The sequence below is a fragment of the Ranitomeya variabilis genome, chromosome 2 (genome assembly GCF_051348905.1).
Source record: "Ranitomeya variabilis isolate aRanVar5 chromosome 2, aRanVar5.hap1, whole genome shotgun sequence".
Lineage (NCBI taxonomy): Eukaryota > Metazoa > Chordata > Amphibia > Anura > Dendrobatidae > Ranitomeya > Ranitomeya variabilis.
In genome coordinates, this window is record NC_135233.1 from 626,723,009 (window position 1) to 626,745,110 (window position 22,102).

Consider the following 22,102-nt stretch of genomic DNA (forward strand, 5'->3'; position numbering starts at 1 on the left):
CCCTCGCCCCTATACAGTGCTGCGCTTCTCCTTGCCTCTTATACAGTGCTGCGCTTCCCCTCGCCCCCTATATAGTGCTGCGCTGCCCCTCGCCCCTTATACAGTGCTGCGCTTCTCCTTACCTCTTATACAGTGCTGCGCTTCCCCTCGCCCCCTATACAATGCTGAGTTTCCACTCGCTCCTTATACAGTGCTGCGCTGCCCCTTGCCCCCATACAGTGCTGTGCTTCCCCTCACCCCTATACAGCGCTGCGCTTCCCCTTGCCCCCTATACAATGCTGCGCTGCCCCTCGCCCCCTATATAGTGCTGCGCTGCCCCTCGCCCCTTATACAGTGCTGCGCTTCTCCTTACCTCTTATACAGTGCTGCGCTTCCCCTCGCCCCCTATACAATGCTGAGTTTCCACTCGCTCCTTATACAGTGCTGCGCTGCCCCTTGCCCCCATACAGTGCTGTGCTTCCCCTCACCCCTATACAGCGCTGCGCTTCCCCTTGCCCCCTATACAATGCTGCGCTGCCCCTCGCCCCTATACAGTGCTGCGCTTCCCCTCGCCCCCTATAAAGCACTGCGCTCCCCCTCGCCATCTATACAGTGCTGCTTTCCCCCTCGCCCCCTATACAGTGCTGCTTTTCCCCTCACCCCCTTATACAGTGCTGCGTTTCTCCTCGCCCCTTATACAGTGCTGCGCTGCCCCTTGCCCCCCTATACAGTGCTTCGTTTCCCCTCACCCCTTATACAGTGCTGCGTTTCCCCTCGCCCCTTATACAGTGCTGCGTTTCTCCTCGCCCCTTATACAGTGCTGCGCTGCCCCTCGCCCCTTATACAGTGCTGCATTTCCCCTCGCCCCTTATACAGTGCTGCGTTTCTCCTCGCCCCTATACAGTGCTGTGCTTCCCCTCACCCCCAGTGCTGCGTTCCCCCTCGCCCCTATACAGTCCTGCCTTTCCCCTCACCCCCTCAGTGCTGTGTTCCTTTGCAGAGGATATAACACGACAGAACGGAGGATCAGACTTTACTTGGGCGAGAGACCAGAAGGAGAGTAACAAGCTGTGGACTGCTCGACACAATGCATGGTACGCCGCGCTGGCTCTGCGTCCGGGGTGCAGGGTGAGTTCTTTCAAGCTTGTATATAATACAGTACGTGCACCTTCATATTACTGCCGGGGTCATCGCACCCATAGTGTCCTGAGGGACGGACATTTCTAGTTTCTCTTTTTTTTTTGTTTTAGGGATATTCAACTGATGTGTGTGTTCCTGTATCCAAACTGCCCCAAATTATAGTGGAAACCAAGGAAGACCTTCTGACATCTCGCCTCACAGGTACATCATGCAGGCACATCCCATGACCATCACACATCATATAACATACACACGTCACACACATACAATGCAGGCGGATCCCCTCATATATAATAAAAGCATGAAATAAGTCTTATCAACCAGCAAATATAATACAGTGGCAAAACAAATCATGCACAACATGGCATGCCGGGAAGATAATGAGGAGTTGCAGTATGATGGAGGCAGGTTGTGGGAAGGATAGTGTGGAGGGTGCAGTATGATGGAGGCATGTTGTGGGGAGGATAGTGTGGAGGGTGCAGCATGGTGGAGGCATGTTGTGGGCAGGATAGTGTGGAGGGTGCAGCATGATGGAGGCATGTGGGGAGGATAGTGTGGAGGGTGCAGCATGGTGGAGGCATGTTGTGGGGAGCATAGTGTGGAGGGTGCAGCATGGTGGAGGCATGTTGTGGGGAGCATAGTGTGAAGGGTGCAGCATGGTGGAGGCATGTTGTGGGGAGGATAGAGTGGAGGGTGCAGCATGGTGGAGGCATGTTGTGGGGAGCATAGTGTGGAGGCATGTCGTGGGGAGCATAGTGTGGAGGTATGTGGTGAGGAGGATAGTTATGTTAAAGGTCCTCTGTCAGCACAGGATGACTGTTCACCCCGAATACAGGTGCTCGGGCCATTATGGCACCAGTCATTTATCTGCACCTTCCCACCTGCTTGTTTTCCCTTTATCTCCACCACCCTCTCCTTTGATAGATGGACACCAAGTAGGTGGGAAGGTGTATATAAATGATTGGCCGCCATGATGCGCCTGCATAGGGTGTAGCCATCCTATGCTGACAGAGGCCCTTTAACAGGAGTGTGAAATGTGATTGTCCAATACATCGATATGTTGTGAGCTTCTTATTATACTGTGCAGGTCCTATAGCTGGACATGTGGGGGATGGGAACTTCCATTGCATCATGGTGCTGGACCTGAGTGACAAGCAAGAAGTGAGGAAAGTGAAGGAATTCACGGATCGTCTGGCCAGGTAAATCTCCCTCTACAATGTTCTGGTAACCCCCCAGAAAAACACCAATCCCATAAGTCACAGAGTGTGAAAAATGCCCAAATCTTCCAAATTAACACCTCCTCTCAATGAACGTTCCTCCTTCGTTCCCCCACAGACTAAGTTTTTAGGGTCTCCTTAGTACTGCACCGATAGCATCCTGAAACCATAAGCTGTTGGTGGATCCTGAACCTTTGAGCTGTTGGTGGCTCCTGAGGACCCTGCTTCACACCTCGAGGCTTAGGACCTGATCTAATGTGGATCCCCAAATTGGTGGTGGTCAATAGCTGCTGTCACCTAGTAGAAATGGGCATTATATCCCAAAAATATGGCTGCTAAAACAGCGGACACTTCTGCAGAAGCAGGGCTGTGTCCATTTTGGTGGAATCAGAATAAAATTGGAGCAAATCCTATCATGTATAACACACTGGGTGCAGTAGTACAATGCAGGATGTTCTGAATGTTTTTTTTATAAGAATTTGGTAAAGTTCTGAAATGTCATATAAATGTCAGTTCTGCTCCTGATCTGAGGATCTCTGCTGTTAGTGGAGATGAATCTGTGCTGCACTTTATGCATATGCTGAGTAGTGACCACAGCTGTGGAGTCAGGAGTTATGAAATGTCCTATAAATGTCTGTTCTGTTCCTGATCTCGGGAGCACAGCTGTTAGTGGAGATGAATCTGTGCTGCACTTTATGCATATGCTCAGTAGTGACCACAGCTGTGGAGACGGAGGTCTGAAATGTCCTATAAATGTCAGTTCTGCTCCTGATCTGAGTATCTTGGCTGTTACTGGAGATGAATCTGTGCTGCACTTTATGCACATGCTCAGTAATTACCACAGCTGTGGAGTCAGAAGTTATGAAATGTCCTATTAATGTCTGTTCTGCTCCTGATCTCAGGATCTCTGCTGTTAGTGGAGATGAATCTGTGCTGCACTTTTCGGACATGCTCAGTAGTGACCACGGCTGTGGAGTCAGGAGTTATGAAATGTCATATAAATGTCAGTTCTGCTCCTGATCTGAGGATCTTGGCTGTTAGTGGAGATGAATCTGTGCTGCACTTTAGGCACATGCTCAGTAACTACCACAGCTGTGGAGTCAGAAGTTATGAAATGTCGTATAAATGTCTGTTCTGCTCCTGATCTCAGGATCTCTGCTGTTAGTGGAGATGAATCTGTGCTGCACTTTTTGGACATGCTCAGTAGTGACCACGGCTGTGGAGTCAGGAGTTATGAAATGTCATATAAATGTCAGTTCTGCTCCTGATCTGAGGATCTTGGCTGTTAGTGGAGATGAATCTGTGCTGCACTTTACGCATATGCTCAGTAGTGACCACAGCTGTGGAGACTGAGGTCTGAAATGTCCTATAAATGTCATTTCTGCTCCTGATCTTAGTATCTTGGCTGTTACTGGAGATGAATCTGTGCTGCACTTTATGTATATGCTCAGTAGTGACCACAGCTGTGGAGTCAGGAGTTATGAAATGTCCTATAAATGTCAGTTCTGCTCCTGATCTGAGGATCTCGGCTGTTAGTGGAGATGACTTTATGCACATGCTCAGTACTGACCGAGGCTGTGGAGTCAGGTTTGGCTCACCCACTCCACAGCTTCGTGCAGAAGTTTTCGTCATGTGATGATGTTGGCTATGTTATTATTATTTATTTATATAGCACCATTAATTCCATGGTGCTGTACATGAGAAAAGGGGTTACATACAGGGTTATAGATGACGTTTACAGTAAACAAATTTACAGTGACAGACTGGTGCAGAGGGGAGAGGACCCTGTCCTTGCGGACTTACATTCTACGGGATAATGGGGAGGAGGCAGAAGGTCGGGGGAGCGGCAGCTCTGGCGGTGGTGAGGCGGCAGCTCGGGTGGTTGGTGACACTGCAGCTCTAGCGGTTGGTGACGCGGCAGCTCTGGCGGTTAGTAACACGGGTGGTGGTGAGGTGGCAGAATGGTTATTGCAGGCTGTAGGCTTTCCTGAACAGATGGGTTTTCAGGTTCCGTCTCAAGGATCCGAGGGTGGTGGATAATCGGACGTGTTGAGGTGTGGAGTTCCAGAGGATGTGGGATATTCTGGAGAAATCTTGGAGGCGGTTGTGTGAGGAACGAATAAGTGTGGAGCAGAGTAGGAGGTCTTGAGAGGATCGAAGATTACATGAGGGAAGATATTGGGAGATTAGTTCAGAGATATAGGGAGGGGACAGATTGTGAATGGCTTTGTAGATCAGTGTTAGTAGTTTGAACTGGATTCGTTGGGGAATTGGGAGCCAGTGGAGGGATATGCAGAGGAGAGAAGCAGGGGAGTAGCGTGGAGAGAGGTGGATTAGCCGGGCAGCAGAGTTGAGGACAGACTGGAGTGGTGCAAGAGAGTTAGCGGTGAGGCCACAGAGCAGGGTGTTGCAGTAATCGAGGTGGGAGGTGATGAGGGAATGTACAAGAGTTTTAGTAGATTGTGGGCTGAGGAAGGGGACAAATTCTGGCAATATTTTTGAGTTGGAGGTGGCAAGAGTTTGGACGTGCGGTTTGAAGGACAGGGCAGAGTCGAGAGTTACCCTGAGGCAGTGGATTTCAAGTGCAGGAGAGAGCATGATGCTGTTTACCGTAATAGATAGATCAGGTAGGGGGATACGCGAGATGGGGGAAAGATGATGAGTTCGGTTTTGTCTACATTGAGTTTTAGGAATCGAGAGTTGAAGGAAGAGGATATGGCTGATAGACACTCTGGGATTCTGGACAGCAGAGAGGTGACATCTGGGCCAGAGAGGTAGATCTTAGTGTCGTCCGCATACAGGTGGTACTGGAAGCCATGGGACTTTATGAGTTGTCCTAGGCCAAGGGCATAGATGGAAAAAAGTAGGGGCCCTAGGACAGAGCCTTGAGGGACTCCAACACAGAGAGGGCGGGATGAGGAGGTAGTGTGGGAGTGGGAAACGCTAAAGGTGCGGTTGGAAAGGTATGAAGAAATCCAGGACAGGGCAAGGTCTTTGATGCCAAGGGAAGAAAGAATCTAGCAGTAGGCAGTGGTCGACTGTGTCGAAAGCAGAGGATAGGTCGAGAAGGAGGAGGATGGAGAACTGTCTGTTAGCTTTGGCTGTGAGTAAGTCATTAGTAATTTTGGTCAGAGCAGTTTTGGTGGAGTGGTGGGGGCGGAAGCCAGATTGGAGATTGTCAAGAAGAGAGTTAGATGAGAGGTGGGAGGAAAGTTGACCATGGGCATGCTGCTCAAGGAGTTTTGAAGCAAACGGGAACAGTGATATGGGGTGATAGCTGGGCATAGCAGTTGGGTCAAGGTTAGCTTTTTTGAGGATGGGTGTGATGGTGGCATGTTTGAATGCAGAGGGGAAGGTACAAGAAGATAGTGATAGGTTGAAGAGATGGGCTAGGGCTGGAATGAGCATGTTAGTGAGGTTGGGGAGCAGGTGGAAAGGGATGGGGTCAAGTGCACAGGTGGTGAGGTGTGATTTGGAAAGGAGGTGAGTAAGTTCTCCTTCAGTGATGTTGGAGAGGAAAGTTATTAGGGAAGGGCAGAGGTCTGGTGTATGGAGTGGCTATAAACAATAACCACCATGTAAGTGTGAACTGAGCCAAGGTCAGAACATGGAGACTGTCTACACCAGTGTTTCCAAAACTCCAGTCTTCACAGCTCATGTTCTCAGGATTTCCATAGTATTGCAGGTGAGAGAAGTCCTGTTGCCCTGATGATACTTTTATATCAAGGAAACCCTGAGAACATGACCTGTGAGTGCCGAGAGCTGGGGAAACCCTGGTCTACACATGGCCCCATAACCTCAGCTGTGATTAGGGCTTGCTGACTGCTGTGGGGTCTTTCTCGCAGACTGCTGCAGGGTCTTTCTCTTGGACTGTTGTGGGGTTTTTCTCGTGGACTGTTGTGGGGTCTTTCTCACTGCTGCCTCTGATGACGTCTCATACATCTTGATCTTTTAGGAGAGCTCTGGCATTGAATGGCACCTGCACTGGCGAGCACGGCATTGGCATAGGGAAGCGCATGTTACTTCGGGAGGAGATTGGGGATGTTGGAATCCGAGCAATGAAACAAATTAAAGCCACATTTGATCCACAAAATCTGATGAACCCGGGAAAAGTGATTTAAGTGGATGAAAAGAGACTATAATAGGGAAAAGTGACATCCCCAACCACGAAGAGTGGGAGACTGGACCTGATCATGGTCGCCTTCATTTACTGGGGACTCGCCAGGAGAAATGGATGGACTTCTAGTCAGAACGTTTCTGCTCTTTACAATTTCTTCAATATTTGCAGAAGTCTTACACATGATTATGTCCAAAAAAACTTCTTTTAATATCCGACACAACAACATGCTGTTTCGCCACACACGGCCCTGTGGGAACATGTAAATCGCGCTCTTGCCCACTAAGTCAACGAGTAATCTCATTTCTAAAGCAACACCAGCGATAATCACTGCTGAATCTAACATCACATGTACAGAAGTAGGCAGAAAAGGCTCAGGATCTGAGCGGGAACACGATGCTGCAAACTTAGAGATTCACACATGATGACGTGATCTATGGAGACTCACACATGATGACGTGATCTACGGAGACTCATACACACGATGGCATGATCTATGGAGATTCACACACATAATGGCATGCTCTACGAAGACTCACACATGATGACATGATCTATGGAGACTCACACACGATGGTGTAATCTATGGAGATTTAGACACATAACGTGATCTACAGAGACTAATACATACAATAGTGATCTATGGAGATTGACACACACACAATGGTGTGATCTCTTGAGATTCCTACATACGATGGCGTGATCTACGGAGACTCACACACGATGGCGTGACCTACTGTGATTTATATACACGATGGTGTGATATACGGAGACTCACACACAAGATGACATGATCTGCGGAGACTTGCACACACGATGGCGTGATCTATGGAGATTCACACACATACATGATGGCATGATTTACGGAGACACACACGATGGAGTGATCTACTGACACTCACAGACGATGGCATGAGCTACTGAGATTCATACACACGATGGCGTGCTCTACGGAGACACACGATGGCGTGCTCTACGGAGACACACGATGGCGTGATCTACTGATAATCACACAGACGGACGTGATCTACTGGGATTCATACACACAATGGCGTGATCTACGGAGACTCACTCACACGATGGCGTGATCTACTGAGACTCAAACAGACGATGGCGTGATCTACTGAGATTCATACACACTTTCGTGATCTACTAAGATTCACATACAGTTAGGTCCATATATATTTGGACAGAGACAACATTTTTCTAACTTTGGTTAAAGACATTACCACTATGAATTTTAAACAAAACAATTCAGATGCAGTTGAAGTTCAGACTTTCAGCTTTCATTTGAGTGTATCCACATTAAAATTGGATGAAGGGTTTAGGAGTTTCAGCTCCTTAATATGTGCCACCCTGTTTTTAAAGGGACCAAAAGTAATTGGACAGATTAAATAATTTTAAATAAAATGTTCATTTCTAATACTTGGTTGAAAACCCTTTGTTGGCAATGACTGCCTGAAGTCTTGAACTCATGGACAGCACCAGACGCTGTGTTTTCTCCTTTTTGATGCTCTGCCAGGCCTTCACTGCGGTGGTTTTCAGTTTCTGTTTGTTTGTGGGCCTTTCAGTCTGAAGTTTAGTCTTTAACAAGTGAAATGCATGCTCAATTGGGTTGAGATCAGGTGGCTGACTTGGCCATTCAAGAATTTTCCACTTCTTTGCTTTAATAAACTCTTGGGTTGCTTTGGCTTTATGTTTTGGGTCATTGTCCATCTGTAGTATGAAACGACGACCAATCAGTTTGGCTGCATTTGACTGGATCTGAGCACACAGTATGTCTCTGAAGACCTCAGAATTCATTCGGCTGCTTCTGTCCTGTGTCACATCATCAATAAACACTAGTGACCCAGTGCCACTGGCAGCCATGCATGCCCAAGCCATCACACTGCCTCCGCCGTGGTTACAGATGATGTGATATGCTTTGGATCATGAGCTGTACCAAGCCTTCGCCATACTTTTCTCTTTCCATCATTCTGGTAGAGGTTGATCTTGGTTTCATCTGTCCAAAGAATGTTCTTCCAGAACTGTGCTGGCTTTTTTAGATGTTTTTTAGCCTTTTTCTTCTTGATGCTTATGAGTGGCTTGCACCGTGCAGTGAACCCTCGGTATTTACTTTCATGCAGTCTTCTCTTTATGGTAGATTTGGATATTGATACGCCGACCTCCTGGAGAGTGTTGGTCACTTGGTTGGCTGTTGTGAAGGGGTTTCTCTTCCCCATGGAGATTATTCTGCGATCATCCACCACTGTTGTCTTCCGTGGGCACCCAGGTCTTTTTGCATTGATGAGTTTGTCAGGATGTACCAAACTGTAGATTTTGCCACTCCTAATATTGTAGCAATTTCTCGATGGGTTTTTTCTGTTTTCGCAGCTTAAGGATGGCTTGTTTCACCTGTATGGAGAGCTCCTTTGACCTCATGTTTACTTCACAGCAAAACCTTCCAAATGCAAGCACCACACCTCAAATCAACTCCAGGCCTTTTATCTGCTTAATTGAGAATGACATAACGAAAGGATTGCCCACACCTGTCCATGAAATAGCCTTGGAGTCAATTGTCCAGTTACTTTTGGTCCCTTTAAAAACAGGGTGGCACATGTTAAGGAGCTGAAACTCCTATATCCAATTTTAATGTGGATACCCTCAAATGAAAGCTGAAAGTCTGAACTTCAACTGCATCTGAATTGTTTTGTTTAAAATTCATTGTGGTAATGTCTATAACCAAACTTAGAAAAATGCTGTCTCTGTCCAAATATATATGGACCTAACTGTACATGATGACGCAATCTACGGAGATTCACACACACGATGGCATGATCGACAGGATCATATTGTACAGGTGCATTCACTGTGGTAGCGGGTCCTTAATCAAATAGGAAGATTCATCTAGATTCAGAAATCTCTGCGCAAAAACAAGTGGCAGTTCTCTGACAAGCAATGTAAAATTCAGTTTAGGCTGGTATCACAGCTCAGCTGCGGAGGAAAGTTCTGTTGGTCTTTCACTATCTCCATCTTCTCCTCCTTCCACACAGACAGGTAATGAGGCACAGGCTGCATTTTAACCCCTGTAGGACTGGCCCTCATTTTTTAATTCTGACCACTGTCACTTTATGTGGTCATAACTCTGGAGTTTCACCGGATCCCACTGATTTGGAGACTTTTCTCCTGACATATTGTACTTCATGATAGTGGAAACATTTATTCCATATGACTTACGTTTATTTGTGAAAATTTCGGAAGTTTGACAAAAAATGTTAACATTTAGCAATTTTCAATCTTAGAATTTTTATGCCCTTAAATCATAGCTTTGTCACTCAAAATAGTGAATAAATAACATTTCCCACGCGTCTACTTTACATCAGCACAATATTTAAAACATTTTTTTGTTAGGACGTTATAAGGGTTAAAAGTTAACTTATTTTTACAACATAATTTACAAAAGCCGTAATTAGACCTACCGGTAATTGTATTTCCAGGAATCCATCTTCACCTCACCATGGAAGTCATCCTTCTTATCCTCACTGGAACAGGAAATAACAAGAGGCTAAAACGACCCTCCCATCTTCACCCCTCCTCAGTGTCTTTTCAAAGTACCACATATGGATGGATGCAACATAAATTTATTAGTTGTTCTTTATACAAATGTTACTTCATATTAGTTTAGACATCTCTAAGAAGGGAGGGAACTAGTAGTGCTGTCAGGATGGATTCCTGGAAATACAATTACCAGTTGGTCTAATTACTGTTTTCCAGTTCACCAATCCTGACAGCACCATCGAGAATACCAAAGTATGATGATCTACGGTGGGACCACTGCATGAAGAACCTTCCTACCGAAGGCCAGTTGCCCTAAGACTACATCTAGTTTATGATGTCTCGAGAAAGTATTTAAACTCGACCATGTTGCGGCTCTACATATATGATCCACTGAAGCCCCACCTTTCTCTGCCCATGAAGTAGACATGGCCCTTGTCGAAAAGGCCCTAAGAGTCTCCTTGGGAGATCTTCCTTCAGTCTCGTAGGCTAGACCAATTGTGGATCTGATCCACCTAGCTATTGTGGATTTTGCCACTTTCTTACCCCTATTTGGACCCCCATATTGCATGAACAAGTTTGTGACCTGTCTTCAGTCCCTAATTGCCCCTAGGTATTGGAGAACCATCTCCCTAACATCTAGGCAATGAAAGGATTGCTCCTACGGGTTCCTCGGGTGCTGGCAGAAGGAGGGGAGAACAACTTCCTGGTTCAATGATCGGGGTTGATACTACTTTGGTTAAGAACGCTGGGTCGAGCATCAAGACCAGTCGGTCCTGACTAGATAGAGCCTGTAATTCCACTAATCTTTTGGCTGATTTGATTTCTACCAGGAAAGCAGTTTTAAGCGGGAGCCTGATAATGTCCATATCCTTCGCTGGATCTTATGGATGTTTGCAAAGTGCATTTAGCACCAGGTTTAGATCCCAAGGTGGGACAGGCTTCCTCACAGAAGGCTTTATCCTCTAAGCTTTAGAGAACCTAGCTATCCATTCTCCACAATAAATGCAGAAGCGCTTCCAGGTTTTATTATATATAGCAGAGGCCACGGGTTTCCCGCTTGCTTGAAGGGTAGATATTACTTCATCGGACAACCCCTTTAACTTCAGGACCTGCCTCTCAGGATCCATGCTGAGAGTTGAAGACTGTCCGGATTGTGGTGGAGAACTGGGTCCTGGTGGAGGAGGTATTTTCTCCTTGGAAGGAGGATGGAGTGTTCTTCCGCCATTCTCCTCAGCAGAGGGAACCTACTCCACTTTGGCCAGAAGGGCCACCACCAGGATGATCTTCGCCCTTTCCTCCTGCACTTTCCTCAGCACTCTTGGAACCAGAGGAAGGGGGGGGAAATGCATAGGACAGCCCGTCTCCCCATGGTTGGAACAGTGTGACACCCGCTGAACCGTGTAGGGCTTTAGGGAGAAAAATCTTCTGACCTTCGCATTCTCTCTGGCTGCGAACAAATCCACTTGTGGCATTCCACAGCATTGACACAGCATACTGAACACTCCCTCGTTCAGCACCCACTCCATGGGGGATAATTTCTGCCTACTTAGGAAGTCTGCCACCTGATTCCTGGATCCTTCCAGGTGTACTGCAGAGACGGATAGGACCTTCTTTTCTGCCCATCTGAAGCTCTTCTTGGCCAGGTGTTGTAGTGTAAGGATGCTTTTGTCCCCCTTTATGACGTAAGAATGCCACCGCCATCATGTTATGCAAAGAAAGGTTGCACTCTATCATGCTAAAGCATGTCAATTTGGAATATGTGAAATTTGAAAAGCAATACGGCTTTGGAGGTTTAGGAAAAAATATGAGACGCTTAGCATAAAATTTGGCCAAATATTATGTGCCCATCAACCATCGTCAGGGTGGTCTCAGTCTGATGGGTCTTTGACCTGTGTGAATACCTCTCGAAGTCTGATCACTGAATTCCTGGGTGAATGTGGACACCTCTGTCAGCAATGCCCCCTTGAGGAAGCAACAGTCACGCTTGCGAAACGCGCGTCGGGGGGAGTGGTCGCCCTCTGGACTGGACCGGAGATACTATTACTATGGGTAATTAACCCTTTACTCACTTTATGCTCCTTATGTGTTTCTTTGGTGCAGCGCTCCATTATGGTTTATATGCAGCTTTTTTTAGCCTAGTTTAGCCATACAAATTGACTGGGATCACTTTAATATTTTTTTACTGTCCCACTATATGTGGGCTAAGAGTTTGACTTTCCCTTGTTACAATCAAATGGCTATAGATACATGTCTACTCGGACATTGTTCCTAGTGCTGCATCATATGGGTCCAGGTTAGCGGCCACTCAATATTTTCACCTTTCAGGATCACACTTTTATCCATACGAATGTAATATTTATTAAAATCGTATTGAGTTCTTTATTATGTTATTGGTATTAATAAATAGTATTATTTTTAATATACGAAGACTCACGCTCTCCTATTTTTTAAATACAGATGTTTAGTATCGCCGGGTTCAGAATCCCCCTGTTCTATCAATAAAAAAAGCATTAACCTGATCGCTAAACAGCGTAGCGAGAAAAAAAGTAAAAACGCCAGAATTAAGTTTTTTTGGTTGCCGCGACATTGCATTAAAATGCAATAATGGGCGATCAAAAGAACGTATCTGCACCAATATGGTATCATTAAAAACGTCAGCTCGGCACACAAAAAAAATAAGCCCTCACCCAACCCCAGATCACGAAAAATGGTATCGGAAAATGGCGCATTTTTTTTTCTTTCTTTAGCAAAGTTTGGAATTTTTTTTCTCCACTTAGATAAAAGAGAACCTAGACATGTTTGGTGTCTATGAACTCTTAAAGACCTGGAGAATCATAATGGGAGGTCAGTTTTAGCATTTAGGGAACCTAGCAAAAAAGCCAAACAAAAAACAAGTTTGGGGTTGCACTTTTTTTTGCAATTTCACCACACTTGGAATTTGTTTCCCGTTTTCTAGTACACGACATGCTAAAACCAATAATGTCGTTCAAAAATACAACTCGTCCTGCAAAAAATAAGCCTTCACATGGCCATATTGACAGAAAAATAAAAAGTTATGGCTCTGGGAAGGAGAGGAGCGAAAAAAGAAAACGCAAAACTGAAAAAGGGCTGCGGCGTGAAGGGGTTAATAGTTACGGTTGGTGCACAAAATAAGATTGCTGGGTCTGGGGGAAAATGTGTGTAAATAGGTAAGTAACTAGCTTAGTGATAGAAAGCAGAGGGTGGGTGTCACGGATCCCTTCTCCGTGGTGTCACTTATTCGTCATGTGCCCGCTCTCACACGTGACTTGGGGTTGTGCCTGCAAGGGTTAATCTATCTCCCCACTCTCAGTCCAGCATTCAGCCTCTGTCCTATGCTGTAATGGGAGCATAAATCACACACCGACCCAGGCCACACACCCGCTCATACACGCTGCCACCACTCATCGAATACACGGGCGATGAGTCCCAGAACTAATAATACTAATAATGTCTATCACTCACAAGGCTCACACACCTTAGGCTATGGATTCTTTTAGAACACTCAAGGTTCAACTTGTTAAAGTTTTATACTTTAATAACAAAAGGTTCAACGCTTACAATAAGAAAAAGGTATAAAAATATGGTAATAAAAAGACATACAACTTATGCAAAACAGTATAAAATAAAGAGGAGAAACTTACAGAAATGATCTACTGCAACTGGTAGTTGCTTTCTGCTCCCTGAGGGTAGGACAATGTAGATTGGATCACACCAGCTTCTCAGGCTGCCCCCATCATGTGAACACAATTCTCTGTCTGCAGCCTAAATTTATAACTTTGGTCTGGAGGTCAGGTTTATAGTCCAGCCCCTGAGGTTAATATCATAATTGCTGGGTTTTGATTGGCCACGGCCGCGCTACTAATGAATATATTATTTTTTTCTTGAGACACTTGTGAAAAGGTTCTCAGGAATAGATACCCTCAGGCCGCAATTAACATCTCCCCTCCAAGACCTAGGAGGTGCCAAATATTACCTTTCTTTTTGGCCCTAGCTAGACCTCCTGGTGAGATGTGGAGACACAATTTCTACTAGTCCCAAGGAAGTACCTATTAACACCTAGGTGCGACTTGCCTTCAGAACAGATGTTACATTATCACTAGTCACACATATAACCCTAGACATATGTCACTACACACATATAGATATATATATACACATATTTCACCACAGTGGGTATAAATGGTATATTCTCTAACTGGGTCGCTGTGACCAGTGGGGACCGCAGGGGTCGGTGTTGAAACCTATTCTCTTAAACATATTTATTAACAATCTGGTAGAAGGTTTACACAGAAAATATCGATATCTGCAGATGATACAAAACTATGTAAAGCAGTCAATACAAGAGAAGATAGTATTCTGCTACAGATGGATCTGGATAAGTTGGAAACTTGGGCCGAGAGGTGGCAGATGTGGTTTAACAATGATAAATGTAAAGTAATCAGTATCACTATTACACACTGAACGGGAAACCACTGGGTACATCTGACATGGAGAAGGACTTGGGGATCCTAGTTAATAATAAACTTACCTGGACCAGCCAGTGCCAGGTAGCGGCTGCCAGGGCAAACAGGATCAGGGGGTGCATTAAAAGAGGTCTGGATACACATGATGAGAGCATTATACTGCCTCTGTACAAATCCCTGGTTAGATTGCACATGGAGTACTGTGTAGTTTTGGGCACCGGTGCTCAGAAAGGATATAATGGAACTAGAGCGAATACAAAGGAGGGCAACAAAATGAATAAAGGGGATGGGGGAACTACAGTACCCAGAGAGATTAGCAAAATTAGGATTATTTAGTTTAGAAAAAAGACGATATAGGGGCGATCTAATAACCATGTATAAGTATATAACGGAGCAATACAAATATCTCTCCGAGGATCTGTTTATACCAAGGAAGGTGACGGTCACAAGGGGGCATTCTCTGCGTCTGGAGGAGAGAAATTTTTCCCACCAATATAGAAGAGGATTCTTTACTGTTAGGGCAGTGACAATCTGGAATTCCTTGCCTGAGGAGGAGGTGATGTGAACTCAGTCGAGGGGTTCGAGAGGCCTGGGTGTCTTCCTGGAGCGTAACAATATTGTCTCTTACAGTTACTGTATTAGGTTCTTTAGAAGGACGTAGATCTGTGGATTTATTCTGACGGAATATAGGCTGAATTAGATGGACAAAATGGCTTTTTTCAGCCTTGGTAAATGCTAACTATGTTACTATTTTAGGACCCAATTTATACAATACCCATCCTGGCTGCTGATGTCCTTGCCGGATCGTCCTTCCTGCGTTCCACCGTGGAACGCACGCTGGCCGTAACCCGAAAGTTCTCTGTCCGGCTTGCAGAGATGACGTCGCCGAAAGCGCGCCCGCATGTTTTCAGTGTTCTGTAGGCAGACGCACGAGCCGAGAGCCCCCAGGCAGGAGGAAGCGGCTCGCAACTCAGGAGCAGCACTCACTGAGGTAGGCTAAGGGACCCCCCCATCGGAGGGTGTCGGCCACAGATATCTAGACAACAGGAAGGGAAAGGCTGGGCCCCCCGATCCACACTGATCTGACCGATGCAGCCAGGGATAGGAGCTTCCTCTCGTCCTTCCTATCCTCACTGGGACAGGAAAAACACTGGGGGGGGGGTAGAGATGAGAGGGTCCTTTTAACCTCTAGTTGTTTCCTGTCCCAGTGAGGATAAGAAGGACGACCTCCATGGTGCTGTCAGGATTGGTGAACTGAAACCCAAAATTTACAGACCTCATCACATTTGAAGTGTGTCTTACCAACTCAATTTAAACCTACAGCTCGCTCACTAACATGCAAGTTAGGCACAACTGTGAACAGTTCTTGTGGTAAAACAAAGTATTTTATTTATATATAATAGCAATTTTAAGCATGAATTAAAGGATATATAGTGACTATCAGTCATGTCATAAACATACAACAAATTACATAGGAATAAATAAGCATCAATACATCACCGGATATTGTAGCATCACTCCTCAATCGGAGGGACCTCGATTTAGTGAGGAGGAACATTCTGGGAAAGCATCAAGACAGCCAGCACGTCTGCTTCACCTGTCTGAAGAAAGTCACTACTTCTAGCGCGTGATTAGTTTTAAGGTCATGCGCAGTTAGTTGTTTTTCCAAGTGTCTTATCAACTATTTTGTTATTTTTCAAGGTTATTATACTCCCGTTTTGTGAACAATAAAAGCTAGTTTCAGCTAGACTATTCTCCTTCTGCAGCCATATTTTGTCCGATAATAACCTTGTACTCATATTCTAAAGCAAGAAACCATATCGATCACTATATATGTCTGGATACCTATCTGTTACATCCATACAATCAATCTTGTCCCATTTGTATCACAATCGGTCCTTGATCAATTGGTTTGTTGCTGTTGCTGTAGGTCACCATGAGTACTGTTGGCTTCCTACAAAACCTCTTATAGGCTACGAAACAATTCCACACAGATAATAGAATTATTAAAATAGCCATTACCGATACTGGATTAATTAACCAAGTCAACATTTGCTCTGCAGAAGAAGAATATCCCATATAAATATCAATATTTTATATATATTAAAACAATAAGCAACATAATTTGAAAAGTTCCTTGTAAAATTCCCACTAACCATCCTCTGAGGCTATGTGCACACGTAGGTCGGGTCCTCTGCGGGTTCTCCCTCAGCGGATTTGATAAATCTGCAGGACAAAACCGCTGCGGTTATCCCTGCAGATTTATCGTGGTTTGTTTTGCGGTTTCCGCTGCGGGTTTACTCCTATACTATTGATGCTGCATATGCAGCAATAAGCAGCATCAATAGTAATGTTAAAATTAATTAAAAAAATGGTTTATACTCACCCTCTGACATCCCGTTCTCCTTGGCGCTGCACGCAGCGGTCTGGTTCCAAAGATGCTGTGCGAGAAGGACCTTCGTGACGTCACGGTCATGTGACCGCGACGTCACCGCAGGTCCTGCTCGCACAGCAACCCTGCGACCGGACGGCCGCGTGCAGCGCTGAGAGGTGAGTATATCATTATTTTTTTATTTTATTTCTTTTTTTTACACAAATATGGTTCCCAGGGCCTGGAGGAGAGTCTCCTCTCCTCCACCCCGGGTACCACCCGCACATTATCCGCTTACTTCCCGCATCGTGGGCACAGCCCCATGCGGGAAGTTAGCGGATCAATGCATTCCTGTGTGTGCAGAATCGCAGCGATTCTGCACAAAGAAGTGACATGCTGCGGAATGTAAACCGCTGCGTTTCTGCGCGGTTTTTCCCGCAGCATGTGCACAGCGGATTGCGGTTTCCATAGGGTTTACATGTAAATGTAAACGCAATGGAAACTGCTGCGGACCCGCAGCATCAAAATCGCCGCGGATCCGCGGTAAAAACCGCAAAGTGTGAACATGGCCTGATACCTTTGAACCAATTAGTAGGATTAAGAAAAGAGAAAGTATTGGACCATCAACTATCTCTATTTTCATTATTATCTCTTTGGTATTTTTCTCTTAGTCGTTGTATATTATCCAATTTGACTTGTAATTGTCCTTGATGATCTGTGTAATGACAGCAAGCAGGACCTATAATTTGACACATTCCTTCTTGCGCAGCAGTAAGATAATCGAGCACTAAGGTGTGTTGGTTAGTAACTATTACCAATTGATGCTGCACGGGAACAGTAGTATTCAATATTTCTAATATTATATCATATATTTGATCATCTAAATAATCTGTGGATTCTACCAATGTATCCCACATATGCATAATCATGGAATATATAAACAAAGTACTAAAGATTTTATTTTCTATTCTCATTTGCACTACATGAGGTCGTCCTGATTCCCTAGGTTTATTATCTGCCGCTCTTTTGAATATCATATGTTTAGGTAATACCCTAGCATCTAACTGTTTATATGGCACAATAAATGTAGCAGGTGTCAGTCTAGGCACTGTACAACTTCCCTTAATTCCTACAGGAAGCCATTTATATGCGTTACTTCCACACATCCAATACATTCCATTAGGAAGATCCTATAAAGCTGAATGTTGTAATACCAATCATTGAGCTAAATCACACATTACCACATGTTCTTTCACCTTTTGTATACTCAGACGATTCATCACACATCAAATTTCCAGGTATATTACTACAAGTATCATTAGTTCCATTAACGAACATTTCAGCATATCGCCATGATAATTATGAATTACTCTTTCTAACAAAATTGGTTTAAAAGCATCTGCAGTATTGGATGTAGATTTAAAGGTAAGGTACCGCGTTTGTAGATCATTAATAAATCACTGTAATGTAGCATAACATGCTGCTATAACCAAGTTTTAAATGCATGTGAAACAGATTTCGTGTGTTATATGTGTTTAAAGAAGGAACTGGGGGCTGACATCTTGGTTTTCACAGCAGTTCACGACACTAGCAGTGTCATTTTACAGCACCCCATGGACATACAGGTCCTTCTCAAAAAATTAGCATATAGTGTTAAATTTCATTATTTACCATAATGTAATGATTACAATTAAACTTTCATCTATTATAGATTCATTATCCACCAACTGAAATTTGTCAGGTCTTTTATTGTTTTAATACTGATGATTTTGGCATACAACTCCTGATAACCCAAAAAACCTGTCTCAATAAATTAGCATATTTCACCCGGCCAATCAAATAAAAGTGTTTTTTAATACCAAACAAAAAACCCATCAAATAATAATGTTCAGTTATGCACTCAATACTTGGTCGGGAATCCTTTGGCAGAAATGACTGCTTCAATGCGGCGTGGCATGGAGGCAATCAGCCTGTGACACTGCTGAGATGTTATGGAGGCCCAGGATGCTTCAATAGCGGCCTTAAGCTCATCCAGAGTGTTGGGTCTTGCGTCTCTCAACTTTCTCTTCACAATATCCCACAGATTCTCTATGGGGTTCAGGTCAGGAGAGTTGGCAGGCCAATTGAGCACAGTAATACCATGGACAGTAAACCATTTACCAGTGGTTTTGGCACTGTGAGCAGGTGACAGGTCGTGCTGAAAAATAAAATCTTCATCTCCATAAAGCATTTCAGCCGATGGAAGCATGAAGTGCTCCAAAATCTCCTGATAGCTAGCTGCATTGACCCTGCCCTTGATGAAACACAGTGCACCAACACCAGCAGCTGACATGGCACCCCACACCATCACTGACTGTGGGTACTTGACACTGGACTTCAGGCATTTTGGCATTTCCTTCTCCCCAGTCTTCCTCCAGACTCTGGCACCTTGATTTCTGAATGACATGCAAAATTTGCTTTCATGCTTCTCTGTAGCCCAGGTCAGGCTCTTCTGCCGCTGTTTATGGTTCAAAAGTGGCTTTACCTGGGGAATGCGGCACCTGTAGCCCATTTCCTGCACACGCCTGTGCACGGTGGCTCTGGATGTTTCCACACCAGACTCAGTCCACTGCTTCCTCAGGTTCCCCAAGGTCTGGAATCGGTCCTTCTCCACAATCTTCCTCAGGGTCCGGTCACCTCTTCTCGTTGTACAGCGTTTTCTGCCACATTGTTTCCTTCCAACAGACTTACCATTGAGGTGCCTTGATACAGCACTCTGGGAACAGCCTATTTGTTGAGAAATTTCTTTCTGGGTCTTACCCTCTTGCTTGAGGGTGTCAATGATGGCCTTCTTGACATCTGTCAGGTCGCTAGTCTTACCCATGATGGGGGTTTTGAGTAATGAACCAGGCAGGGAGTTTTTAAAAGCCTCAGGTATCTTTAGCATGTGTTTAGAGTTAATTAGTTGATTCATAAGTTTAGGGTAATAGGTCGTTTAGAGAACCTTTTCTTGATATGCTAATTTATTGAGACAGGTTTTTTTGGTTATCAGGAGTTGTATGCCAAAATCATCAGTATTAAAACAATAAAAGACTTAAAATTTCAGTTGGTGGATAATGAATCTATAATATATGAAAGTTTAATTGTAATCATTACATTATGGTAAATAATGAAATTTAACACTATATGCTAATTTTTTGAGAAGGACCTGTAGGAGATAATAGACCGGCGCTGACCCTATCTATAACATTGGAGAGGTGTTAGCAGTGAGCTGGGCACGCCTCTGTGGGCTGCACAACTCACTGCTGTAGGTGTGACTAGCAGCCATTTTATTATAGCCCAGTGCTCTCTGCCAAGCTGCTCCACTTGCTCTCTATCGCTGCAGGACAGAAGCGCTGACTGGAGCCGGAGAGGTCGGGTGATTTACCTCCGTGCTGAGCTCCTCTACTCCAGGCACTGCACGTCCTGAGCAGACATCCTCTGCTCCTCACAAGCTGCCCTGTGTCCTCCTGCTCTGTCTCCGCCTCCCCACTTGCACACAGTCCCAGACTAGTGATCTCCGGTAAGCTGCACTCTCCCCCTGTGTCGCTCTGCCTCCTCCCTGCACTCTCTCCCCGTGTCCTTCTCCTCTCCCCCCCCCCCCCCCTCGTGCTGGCTCTCTGGCACCGAGGACCCTGCTGATCCCGACATGCGGGAGGCACAGACCTCAGTGCGGTGACATTATCTCCTGCTCTGATCTCTCTGCTTTCATTTGGCAGAGAAGGAGAGACCGGGGGAGGTGCCAGAACAGAGCTGCTGTGAGCAGGAGAACCTGAAGAGCTGCATATGGACATCGGCCTGCTCTGCAACACAGTGACAGAAGTGTGTGTGTGTAGTCTGTGAGTGTGTAAAACATGAGTGTATGGTATCTGTACTGTGTGTGTGATGTGTGCGGTATCTGTAGTGTGTGTGTGTGTGTGTAATGTGTGTGCGGTATCTGTAGTGTGTGTAATGTGTGTGCGGTATCTGTAGTGTGTGTAATGTGTGTGCGGTATCTGTAGTGTGTGTGTGTGTGTGATGTGTGTGCGGTATCTGTAGTGTGTGTGTGATGTGTGTGCGGTATCTGTAGTGTGTGTGTGATGTGTGTGCGGTATCTGTAGTGTGTGTGTGATGTGTGTGCGGTATCTGTAGTGTGTGTGTGATGTGTGTGCGGTATCTGTAGTGTGTGTGTGATGTGTGTGCAGTATCTGTAGTGTGTGTGCGGTATCTGTAGTGTGTGTGTGATGTGTGTGCGGTATCTGTAGTGTGTGTGTGATGTGTGTGCAGTATCTGTAGTGTGTGTGCGGTATCTGTAGTGTGTGTGTGATGTGTGTGCGGTATCTGTAGTGTGTGTGTGATGTGTGTGCGGTATCTGTAGTGTGTGTGTGATGTGTGTGCGGTATCTGTACTGTGTGTGTGATGTGTGTGCGGTATCTAGTGTGTGTGTGATGTGTGTGCGGTATCTGTAGTGTGTGTGTGATGTGTGTGCGGTATCTGTAGTGTGTGTGTGATGTGTGTGCGGTATCTGTAGTGTGTGTGTGATGTGTGTGCGGTATCTGTAGTGTGTGTGTGATGTGTGTGTGGTATCTGTACTGTGTGTGTGATGTGTGTGTGGTATCTGTACTCAGGGCCGGCTCCAGGTTTTTGAGGGCCCCGGGCGACCGAGTCTCAGTGGGCCCCCCCCTTTAACACATTCATACCACATATATATATATATATATATATATATATATATATATATATATATATATAACGCACAGCCGGTGAGTCTGTGACGCAGTATATAACACACAGCCCACGCAGTATATAACGCACAGCCCACGCAGTATATAACGCACAGACCACGCAGTATATAACACACAGCCGGTGAGTCTGTGACGCAGTATATAACGCACAGCCGGTGAGTCTGTGACGCAGTATATAACACACAGCCCACGCAGTATATAACGCACAGCAGCCCACGCAGTATATAACGCACAGCAGCCCACGCAGTATATAACGCACAGCAGCCCACGCAGTATATAACGCACAGCAGCCCACGCAGTATATAACGCACAGCAGCCCACACAGTATATAACGCACAGCAGCCCACGCAGTATATAACGCACAGCAGCCCACGCAGTATATAACGCACAGCAGCCCACGCAGTATATAACGCACAGCAGCCCACGCAGTATATAACGCAGAGCAGCCCACGCAGTATATAACGCACAGCAGCCCACGCAGTATATAACGCACAGCAGCCCACGCAGTATATAAC

At 45.4% G+C, this 22,102-nt stretch overlaps 1 protein-coding gene across 3 annotated transcripts in view; it reads left to right on the top strand.

The window, feature by feature from the left end:
* LDHD (lactate dehydrogenase D) overlaps window positions 1–16,904 on the top strand; it is a 55,594-nt gene extending 38,690 nt beyond the window's left edge. For 2 of the 3 annotated variants that reach the window (XM_077289033.1, XM_077289032.1), the window contains exons 9-12: window positions 980–1,107; window positions 1,230–1,320; window positions 2,207–2,318; window positions 6,292–15,223. In XM_077289033.1, the coding sequence (XP_077145148.1) occupies window positions 980–1,107; window positions 1,230–1,320; window positions 2,207–2,318; window positions 6,292–6,457 (497 nt within the window). In that variant the 3' untranslated portion in view covers window positions 6,458–15,223. The other variant, XM_077289034.1, reaches the window with a different exon arrangement.
* Window positions 16,905–22,102: the final 5,198 nt, after the last annotated feature.